General features: G+C 36.6%; 1 protein-coding gene across 1 annotated transcript in view; it reads right to left on the bottom strand.

Moving 5' to 3' along the window:
* Positions 1–6,452: 6,452 nt before the first annotated feature.
* The window catches only part of LOC108762873 (zinc finger protein Elbow), a 7,256-nt gene continuing 2,102 nt past the window's right edge, over positions 6,453–11,606 (bottom strand). The window contains exon 2 of the mRNA XM_018510082.1: positions 6,453–8,146. Within this exon, the coding sequence (XP_018365584.1) occupies positions 6,710–8,146 (1,437 nt within the window). The 3' untranslated portion in view covers positions 6,453–6,709. The remainder of the gene's footprint in view (positions 8,147–11,606) is intronic.

Below are 11,606 nucleotides of genomic sequence, written 5' to 3'. Positions count from 1 at the left end.
ACTTCATCTTTCGTATTTCAAGTACAACGTAAAAATGTGGTTTCCGTTCTTTTAATAGTCTTTATTTATTATACCAGTACAATTTTATCTGAGTGTCATAAAGAATCAGGAAAGACACGAATTTTCCTTGAGAAATAAATCTTTATTTACTTTGATTTATACTTCCCGGTTGTTGAATATGCATACTTTTTTTATGTTCAGATAAATATTGTTTGTGTAGACAAGTGAATGCTTAATAGCTAAATTGCTATAAAAGTTCTTATAGAATTCCTAAAATAAAAAGTTTCTGCAATGTTGATCAAATTCTCAGCTCATGGTAATGATAATAGAAGAGAACTCTGCAGGAAATAATATTATACGTACGCTTAATATTACTCTTACAAGATTCATATATATTATATTTGTCTATTCATGTATAGAACATTAAACATTTAAAACAGTTTAAATATAGCTGACAATGAGTATTCAATTCAATATGTACGGTGTTAATGCTGCTTCGCTAAAACGTGCCGTATATTTCTTTAATAACAAAGATTTTCACAAATAGCTTTGCTTGCGTGAAACCAGATCAATTTGTAGGGTAGTTTTCGGAGGAGTCCGAAATGAGGGAGTGATGCGAAATGACGAAGCCTGCGGCCACATAATCTCGTTTAGCAGAGGTAATTGCTTCCTAATCGCGCGCGACCAATCAGCCTAACTGTGTTACGTTGTCCAATTCGTTTATGCGGCAATGTTGTATCGGTCTAACCCTCTTCGGTCCTTATCGAAGCACTGGATTTACTCGGATTCTTTTCCGTATATAACTCCATTTCTACGATTTGCCCTAATTCCAATTGTGAAACCTGTCGATCTAGGATAGTAATCGCTTTAGCGTCGATGAGCATGTATGTGTGCGTGTGTGTGTGTATGTGTGTATATGTATAGGTATACTATATATACGTAATCAGTTAATCGTCTTCTATTTGTTCCCTGTTGACCATTCCGTTCAGATTGATGATCTCCACGATTTTGAATCTTATTGAAACTTGTTTCGAGAGAGAAAGTTGTCAAGTGTGTGTCTTCAATTATTGTCACTTTTAAATATTATATATCAATATGTGTTCATTCAGAATTTTTTCTTTATCGCACGGAAAGAACGGTTTTGTTAAAGTATTAAAAAATTTAAATACATGAAATCTGTGAAAATGATTTTAGAGTAACGGAACAATTATGATTTATGTAGGATGCTCAAACTGATCGCCAGCCATATCTTTTGCAGCGTTGTATTCATTATGTTTGAATTTTCCATATAATTATTTTAATGATCCAATAAAGTTATTTTCAGAGATCTGTATCTAAATATTTAAATACTACAATAAAATAGTTTCCTTTTATAAATATAGAGAAATAAATTGGAAAAATTCGAAAAAAGACTTTTCGAAAATAGCAATTTATGAACTCAAGATTATCATTCGTATATTTTATACATTTTATGTACTATCGTGTGTATTTATCGAATCAAAGATGGGACAGAAAATATATACAATTAAGACAAATATATTCGATTGATATATTCGATTAAGATAAGTATGGTAATTGAAAAATGTTTATATGTATATATGTATTAAAAAAGTGAAATATATAGAAGAGATAATGTAAAGGCATGATAAAACCGGTTTACCGACCAGCGAACGGAAACCATTGAATTCACTGGCGCCAACTAATCCGTTTGAAGTACTCTTCAGCAAGTGCTGCTTTCTTTTACCGCCGTCGATGCCTTTCCTGATGCAAAACATTGCCGGAAGAGCACACTCTTGACTAGGTACTTGATGCGTAACTTTCTTGTCATGGCCAAGAACAGACGTTACACACTTTAGTAGCCGCGAGTAGCAACTTCGACGGGAAATGATAAACATTATGCCCGCGTACATTATAATAAAAATTGATACGTGGAAACAGACACTCTATCCATCGAATTTTACGAGATTAGTAACGAAGCGCGCGAAGGAAACATTTTTCTTTCGATATTTTTTGCTTTCTCTTCACTCTAAAGTTGTACGAAAGGAACTGCTTTAAAAAAGACAGCGTCTACAAGTCTAATTGTTATTCAAAAGCTGGGATCATTGAAGCTATTTTTCTACGTTCGCTTTTGCTTTGCGCAGTTCGATAGAAGCTATAATGCGGCTAAGGTTGGCCACTCATGAATACATTATCCTTTCTAACGAGGTGAATAGGTCAAGTAGATGGAGTCGCAGCGTTCTGTCCATAAATCACTTAAAGGGCAAGCGAAATCACCCCATGTGCACAAGCCGGTTCGACTTCTCGTGCATCTGCTTCCGCTTTTTGTTTCGTGGCGTGGTACCGACGTGACGCGACGGAAGGAACATGCCCCTTGTTCTTTTATTCAACTTGTCGCAAAATTATCGTCGTTCTAGTGGTTTTTTTTTATCGTTCTCATATTCACGCGGGATACCTCGTGATGTCGCGTGCCATCAATACCCGTTCGTGCGATGGAAAAGCGATAATAACTCGGGACATGCGAATCGGAGATATCGTTTATGTATTTTGCTGTTTTCGCGGTACTTCCATAGAGGAAATTCAAATCCACCTGATATAATAACAGTTACACGCTTCACCGTCCGTAAAGTCGGCATATAAACGCTATCCAGCCAGAAATCAATTTTATGACGTAATTTAAATAATTTAAGTTTCCAGGGGACAGTAAATTGTCATCAATTGTCATTGGAAAATCGATGCTTTTATCACGCGATCGTTTGTTATATTGCAAATGATTTATTTCAATGTAGCAACGGTGATTAAGGTTGTGCTTACACTGGAAATGCGAGTGCGCTAATATTGATTCGCCGTAACACGACAGAAACGATGACGACCATAATTTATAATTCTCAGCGGAGCATTTGACTGAACATTATTAATTTACGCAGTCGGTTGAACATTAGGTGAATTTACATACAGTCGTACATTATACATCTGCACGTAGTAATTTTGCACACGATAAAGCATTGTCGTAGAAAGATTCTTGTAATAGAAATTTTATGCAAATATTTTATGGAACGAATCCTTGAATCCCGAATCTCGGAAAATTATGAAGAACAATTTATTTGTAATGAGTTACAAGATATCAATAGTTTAAATATTATCAAGAATAACGAAAACAGAGAGATATCAATTTATACATTATAATAAGCCATATTTTTTATATCGTTGAGTAAACATTGCATAATATATTTAATTACCATTTTATGCATTAATGAATTAACGATTTTAAATTTCCAATGCAATTATTCGATATGAAATTTTAAACGATACTTTTTATGCTTGTGTTTGATTATAATGAGCATTAAAATGTATTTTACATATGAAATCACATTTTAAATAAACGTTATGCGTATATTGGACTATATAAGTAAGATATAATATTAAAAAATATATTAAAATAGAAAAATGGAGTATATTTCGCAAAATCGTCTAATAATTAACTGGAACGTTGTGGTGCAGTGATGGTATTAATAAATACGAGAATCTTATTTTTTGTAAGAAACGATTTGCTGTATTTCAGTTTTGAAAAGAATCAAACTCTTGAGTAACATAGAATAAAACAATGATAGAATAACGACAAGTTGATGTAGATAATGACACTGACGCGTGCCAAGTGTAAATACAAAGCTTTGTAACCACATATAAAAATCAGAAATACATAGAGTCAACGTAAGAATTAGAATTGTGAGCAAATTCCTCGACATTCGCAATGTCCTTCGATTGTAACTACCAACGTTGCGTTATAATAAAGCTATTTACAAATTACAATACCTCATAATAATCGTCATTCACTTCGCTCCTCAATATGTCATGTACATACGTAAAGTTCGATGCGCTACGTAATATCGACAATATATCGATAGTTACTAAAACTTTGGTTACGCAAAAATAGACGCAGATATATATATATATATATTTATATATATATATATTCATATGTATATGTATTTATATACGTATGGATATATGTATATCCGAACTATATTCGCCTCCTTATTAGGGATTTGTTAGAGTTTATATACCTATAAACAAATGTACAATAATTACAAGGGAAGTAGGACATTGATATAATTTATAAATAGTACATATATAGTGATACATTATATCAATTATTTATTTCCCACAATCGCAAAAACGGAGAATACTTCAGTCGAAAGTGATGAAAATTAAATTTGTTGCGCTGCAGTTCCGATCAATTTCGAATGAATAAAATGTTAAAAAATATTCCATACATTCATTTATTTGGTATTCAAATATTTATTTGTGCCTGTGAATGCCAAGCAAAAGTACAATGATTGCTTCAAACAAAGATTGTTACGCAACACATGTTTTGAAACAATTAATAGTATTTTTTAACAAAAAAACAATAGAAATATTACATTGGCGCGTTAAAAAGAAAATATCTCCTATAAAATATACGAATAAAAAAATAATATTAAGATTTTGGAAATCCAAATCACGTTTGAAAGATTGATAACTCGCAATAATAATACTAATAACAATAGAATTCAAACACAATTTAAACAATAAATAAATTCCACGTTGAAATATGGAATGTATTTTATACATTCTTTTTTTTTTATGTAAACGTAAGAAAGCCTCGTTATTACGAAGTTTGTTTTACATAAAATTATCGCAATGATTTATAAATAGCAGATTTTGTCGTTTCTCCAAACGATTAAAGTAAAACGCGTGACAAAATGTATGTTTATCCGATTACGACGATTACTTTCGTTCGAAATAAAATCCCCGTAATTGCGCGTTTATTAACAGATTCTAGTCGCACACATATTCGCACGCGTATAATCTCTTTTCGCGGAGGCTCATCGCATTCTCTCCCTCTCTTTCTCTCGCAACTTTCTCACTCGGAAATCACAGTTAAACATTGGTTTTTTGACGTTTGGTGTGGCACTCGTCATCCGATACTGAGATGTACGTCTGACAGAGCAGATGGACAGAGAACGAATAAAATATCGAAAAATTTACTCTCTCGCGCGTCACGCAACTTTTAATCATAAATTAAAATCTTGTCGGCTCTCTCTGAAAGAGTTTATTAGTTTAATAGCACTGTTAAATTGCACACATCCAAAGGTACGGCCTGTCCGACGCACTGCCGTTTAATGCGGGCTTTCGTCATAAATTCGTCGCTTCTGGTCTAAGCTGATACGTGACGATTCATTCTCGATGCTTTCAGCAGTAAATGGTATAAGAGAATTGCGAGTCTGAAAGATAGTACCGAATAGCAGACGAAAGCAGCCAACTCGGCAACGTTCGCATTAGGCGTTTAACCCTCGAACAGCGGAATGTTTACAGTCGCATGGAACGCGGTACCTGAGTCTATGATGTAAGAAGACATGTGGTGTCATTCCCGAGGATGAGCCATGCAGTAAGAGAGAGTGAATTGTGGCCAAAATTTCATTGGCTATTTCAATATGCCAGCGCTATTATACGCAGGAAAGTGAATAGAGCCCAAAATTTGATTGATTGCTTCCAGTATTGCATTGTGCGCAATGGTACACCTTGTATTCTTACATCATGACTGAGTCCTTCCGCTTAATCGTAGTACAAGTTTGTCTATTTTAAATATCTCCTTCATATTTTGATTTTATTGTAAAATTAATCTACTTTGCTACGTAAAATAATAAGAATAAACGAATATTATATAATTATCGAATAGGAAAATAAAATAAAATAAACGACTTTAAGACTATAAAAAAATAATTCTAATATTGTTCTACAATTTATTCTAAAAATGAATGAATTTTATAAATTCATTCGTTGCTTCTCATGCATTATCAATACTGCTGAACGAGGGTTAATCGTCCTAAAAGTATTTCAAATGCAACGACAAGATTGAATCATTACTCTTGCAAAGCTGAGGTAGGCATACGCGATAACGACGGTGTTTTATCTTTTCGAGAATAAAAGATGAAAAGACATGTAATATAACACTTTTTCTCGAAATAGCACTCGCAGAGTAGAATGCTTCGATACCATTGAGTTCTGTTTAAAAAAAAATTAGTATTTATTGAAACATTTTAATATCTAAAATATAAAATATATCGAGTCTGTCCGCGGCAACATCGAAACAGTAATGATTCTCACCTAAGGATAACTAGAAGATGTTTCACGTGCATATTACTTTCAAATTCTGTATTAGATTTTCAATCATACGGTAAAAAAAGCTTAGCGTACAGCTTGCGGAAGACGCACCGAGTATACTATCGCGTAAACTCAGAGAAAAAGACACAGTGATGGCAATCATGGTAGAAGAGGTGATAATTATATAAGTTTTATACGTAAAATTAATACGCACAGTTGTGTGAGAGAGAAAAATTATTCTATAGTCATTGCAACTGTAAAATAATTTGTTCAACTATATATACATTAATTCTACATATAATACTTGTACAGTTGTCACCTGTATAGTTGCTCTAACACTAAGTTTTTCTCCAAGTGTAGTAGTAATCGAGAAAAAAAAACATTCCTACCGCTTCGATATCCGTTTTATGACTCCAGATTCCTTCACGAGATTCCGTGACAAAAGCACCGCTTTTATAGTAGAACCGATACTCTTCGTTCACGTACTCGAATCCATAGCAGAATCACAGTTCGCCGGGCGACTTATCTCAGAAGCGTTTGGCTGACGAGAAGGCTCATCGCCGAGAACTCATTGGTGCATCCCGGAGGTGGCACCTAGACGAGATCCATAGATAGAATACGGTGAGAAATATGCCAGTCCGGCAGTCGCGTGTGGATGCGGTGGTGGCGGTGGTGGCGGCGGAAGCGGCAGCCCGAGCGTCGACAGAGAGGGTGTCAAGAGCGGCGAGGGTTTCCCATAGGGATGATAGCGCGCGGTAGCGAGTGGACTTAAAGGCGGCGTAGGGTAAGACCTCGCGAAGAGAGGATGAGTCGGGTGGAGCGCCGGGGGTGGCCCAGGCAGTAGGGAGAGCGCGGCAGCCGCGCTCGCGGGATCGGTTGCGCCGCTCGCCGATACGTTCGTATGACTTCTGAGATGTTGCAGCAGCTCTTCGGACGTACCGAATCTCTTTCCGCAGTACGCGGTATCACCGGCGATCCAGTTGCACACGTAGGGTAGCTGCGTGCCGGCCAATGCCGCGAGTTGCGCATGCGCGTAAACCAACGAGCCGTAGGGCGAAACGCTGCCGGGTTTGTGATCACACTGAGCGCACCCAGCCGGACAGGAGCCCGGCGTCGCGCTCGCACCCGACGGCAACTTGCCATTGGCGATGCTGGCGACCGCCGCCGCGGCCGTCGCGGGGTTCGACAGTAGGTGCGAGTTGAGCTGGCAGCCGGTGCAGAAGGGATCACGGCATATCGGCATCAGACTGTCCGCGGGTCCACTGGTGCTCTTCAATCGTGCATAAAGATAGGGGTTGATGCCATTCTTCAGGGCGGCGTGATGGGACATGAGCGAATTGGCCATCACGTCGATGGGTAGACCGGGACTGTAGCCCAAGTAGGCGGCGGTGGAGGCTGGTAGACTGACGCCAGGTTTAAACGTGCCCAATGGGAGATCCTTGATTGATGGATCGGCCATGGCAAGCACGCTGACGGGACTGTAGGCGGGTTTCACTTGTAACGAGGGACTACTCACGGTTGGCTGACTCGTGGAAGCGTCCGCCGTACACAACGGCACCGAACTTCTTGAAGCCGGCGAGTCCCGCGTGACCTCGCCGTTTGGCGTTGCTGTTTTCCTACCTTGCGGCGTGACCGCGCGCGTCGACGCGGCACTCTGATTGCTCGGGCATCGTTTGCCGCTGTTATTGCCGGGCGTCCTCGATCGGCCGGACGTCGAGTGGCTTGACGTCGATCGCGACTCGTCCGGCGTGCACGCTTTCTCACGTCCCAGGCAGGATTCGTATGGCTTAAAACTAGTCTTCGTGGACTCGCTCGCCGACGTCGGCACCGTGGCTGACACTGTTATCGTCGGCGAGGATTTATCGCGAGACTGTTCCGTTTTGGATGATCTGTTACTCGATGTCTTGTCCAAGGAACTTAGTAATGATTTGTTGGACGGTGGATCCGCTCCTATCTGACTGCAGGTCTGTGCGAGCAGTGCGAGTGGACTTTTCTTCGCATCCAGCTGAAATCAAAAGACGGAAAATGTTTAGAAAATAAAAGTTTTGCATTTCTGGAAGAGATATTTATATTGAGAAATGACAAGTTGAGTTTTCGAGTACTTTGTTGCTCCTCCTCGATACAAATGTCATGTTGAAAAATTATTTTTCTTACATTCAGGGAAAAAAATATAGTGGTAGCAACTAGAGCGACAACTATACAAGTTTATATCTAGAATTAATGTACATAGTTGAAACGTTCAAGGTAATTATAAAGTAGTTTAGTCTCAACTATGTTAACATTAATTCTATATATAAAACTTGTATAGTTATCATTTATATAGTTGACTACTATTATATATTTTTTATTAGTGTAGAGTGTAGAATATAACCTTTTTAATGTAGAACTATCGATTGCACAGTTCGCAATTTTTATTCAAAATATGATTTCACATATTGAACCTACTGTGTGTGTCGTTATAATATATTTTTATTTTTTTAGAACTGAACTAATGATTTTCAAAATAACCGATTATTCAACATAATAATTTCGACACTCCATTTTATCATTTCGAAATTCAATAGAGTGTCGACGTTGATTGATGTATAAAACTTTCTTATGTTTATAAACACGATAATGCAATCGTTAATATTAATTGACTCGGCAATAATTAATATTTGTTGGTTGCGAATCTGATAATTTGACGAGTTCGACCTGTTTTCGAAATACGTAACGTTAGTGATTTAAGTGATTTTCGATCGACTGCTACACCGCAATGCACGATCTGACAACCCTCGAAACTTGGCGCGTGACGCGTCTGTATGGAGGCAAGTCCAATTAATGACGCGCAAACCGCAATCTGTAGCGCCGCGTCACTCTTTCGCCGAGCGAGAAGTGACGTGGATAAAGGGTGCGTCGGACAAACTTATCCCACGAAACGCCCGCCCTTTTGATTTATTGAGAAATTTTTTACGCGAGCGACGTGTCCCCGAGATTTTTTCCTAACGACCTGTCAACGTCGAAATTGAATTACTTCCACTAACAATGATAAATCCCGTAGATATTAATTCTAAACTTATGTACTTGTAAAATCGCGATTACGTCCATTTCTACCAATGTAGATTAATTTTAACCCTTTTGTCAATGCATAATTTTTCATCTTTTCACTATAATGTTTTACAGGTAAAAATGTAAAAATAAAAATCAGATAAAATCTATGCAAAACTGTTTTTTGTTATTCGAAAGGTGGGATTTTTGAAGTATCATAACGAAATTCACACAACAATAAAATAATTTTTATTTAATTTGTTTAAGGATTCCGATGTCCAGGTATATAGGCTCTAAAAAATGACTGAAATTGAAAATTTAGACCTTCTGTATAAAAATGAATGTTACATACATATGAAATAGTTTAATAAGGTTCATTTATATTTAATACATAATTTTACAGATTAAATGAAAATGTTCTCATTTTATCTTAATTATTTTTTGAAAATATGTCTACTTTATATAGTTTCTTTATCAAAAGATTCTAAATTACTGCCAAATTTTTTTGTATTACTTTCAAGTACAATGTAGAAAAATCTATAATTTAGTAACATTCTTAAAATTTTTGATCTGTATCTATGCATTGATAAAAGGCTTAATCTCAGTTATGCTTTTCATCGTTTTCTAATTTTTAGAATTCTAAAGGATAAAAAATAAATTACACCGAAATTAAAATTATTTACTAATTATTAGATTACTAATATTTCACTACCTTTAACAATTTATTGAAGTTAATTCTATCACTAATAGAAATATTAATGATCTTTATATTTGCGGATAAACAAGAAAAGATATTTTCGCGCGCATGATTCCTGCTATAAATCTGGAATATGACACGTCAATGGTGCGGAACGTTGCGGCGATCATCCGCGCAGAATCTTTCCGTATCTTTTTGTTAAGAACGAGATTCACCGGGGGAGAGAGATAATCAATATGCTATTGCCCGATACAGACGTCATTAGCGTGTAAGTGCGGGGAATTTAATATCGGCGCCTTCGCGCATCTTCCGAAGTGGTCACGATGATGCACTCGCTATAATTAACGTATAGAGAAGCGATATTTCTCGTCGACTGATACGTCCACCGAACAGATGTTCCGCCGTAATTAAAATGCAACGATCATGCAACACTAACCCGCCGTCGCCGCTCACGGTCGGGTCTGTACTAATGGCGCGACGCCGACAGATATTAATGCCGTGAATTGCAACAGGCCATTACGGCAACGCGAGGCTATATATTAATTGCGCTCGTGAAAGTTAACGGGAACGTTCGAACGTAATATTTTAATCCGCTAATTCCGCCCGCCGGCTTTTGATTGTCGTGGTTAATTTATGTCCCTCGAGACAAGAGAAACTTCCCTTTGTCCACACTTTACATGACTTCTGCTGAAATCTTTTGAATTATATACTGTCTTTTCCTATGGTAAATTTTTTGCAAGCAGTAAGCATCACTTTCGCAAAGTACTGAAAAAATTGGAAAATGGATGATTTTTTTTTTTTTTCGTGAAAATTAGACGTCAAAAAGAATAGTCAGTGCTTTGCCTTTGTTTTGAATTTGACTAGTGACCCAGCTGCTGCGGGACAGTTTACAAAACGATTTTACGATTCTTTTATGCTCTTTGCGAAGCGGAGATTGCAAATTCAATTATTTATTCATTACATTACAAAGTCAATCATGCGTAAGAAAATTTTTACGTTTCATAACTATTAGAGATTTAAACTGTCTGAATATATATATACTCGTATTTTTCTGTATCGTCGAACTGATTTTCTACGAGTAGTAAACACTGCTTTCACCGTAAAACACCGAAAAAAAATCAACACGAGAAGCCAGAAGGTATTTTTTTTTTTTTCACGAAAATTAGATGTTAAATATAACCACTGCTTTACTCTTTTGTTCTGAATTTAAATAGTCCAGTTACTGCGAAACGGTTAAGTTTATAATAAATGATCTTTTATATTCTTTACGAAGTGGAGATTGCAAATTTATTTATTCATCGCATTACAAATTCAATTAAACACATAAACATTTTTATGTTTTTTTTTCTCTAAATATCAGGAAGACTTGAATCGCGTCTGAATATAACTCGTATTTTTCTATATCGTCAAACTGATTTTTTGTGAATTTTAAACATCGCTGTCGCGAAATACGGAACAAAATAATCACGGAAAACCAGAAGGTATTTTTTTTTACACCAAAACTATCGGAGATACAGTCGGAGTGCTTTGTCTTTGTTCTGCATTTAAATGATCCAGCTACTGCGAGACAGTTCATAATAAATGATTTTACGGTCCTTTATATTCTTTGCGAAGCGGAGATTGCAAATTCATTTATTTATTCATTACATTAGAAATTCAATCATGCGCACAAAAATTTTTACGTCTCTTATAAATATTAGAGAGATCTGAACCGCTGAATATAAGAGTATATACACCGTCA

This window comes from Trachymyrmex cornetzi, unplaced genomic scaffold, assembly GCF_001594075.2.
Source record: "Trachymyrmex cornetzi isolate Tcor2-1 unplaced genomic scaffold, Tcor1.1 scaffold325, whole genome shotgun sequence".
In the NCBI taxonomy this organism is placed as follows: domain Eukaryota; kingdom Metazoa; phylum Arthropoda; class Insecta; order Hymenoptera; family Formicidae; genus Trachymyrmex; species Trachymyrmex cornetzi.
This window is presented reverse-complemented; position numbering and strand designations above follow the sequence as displayed.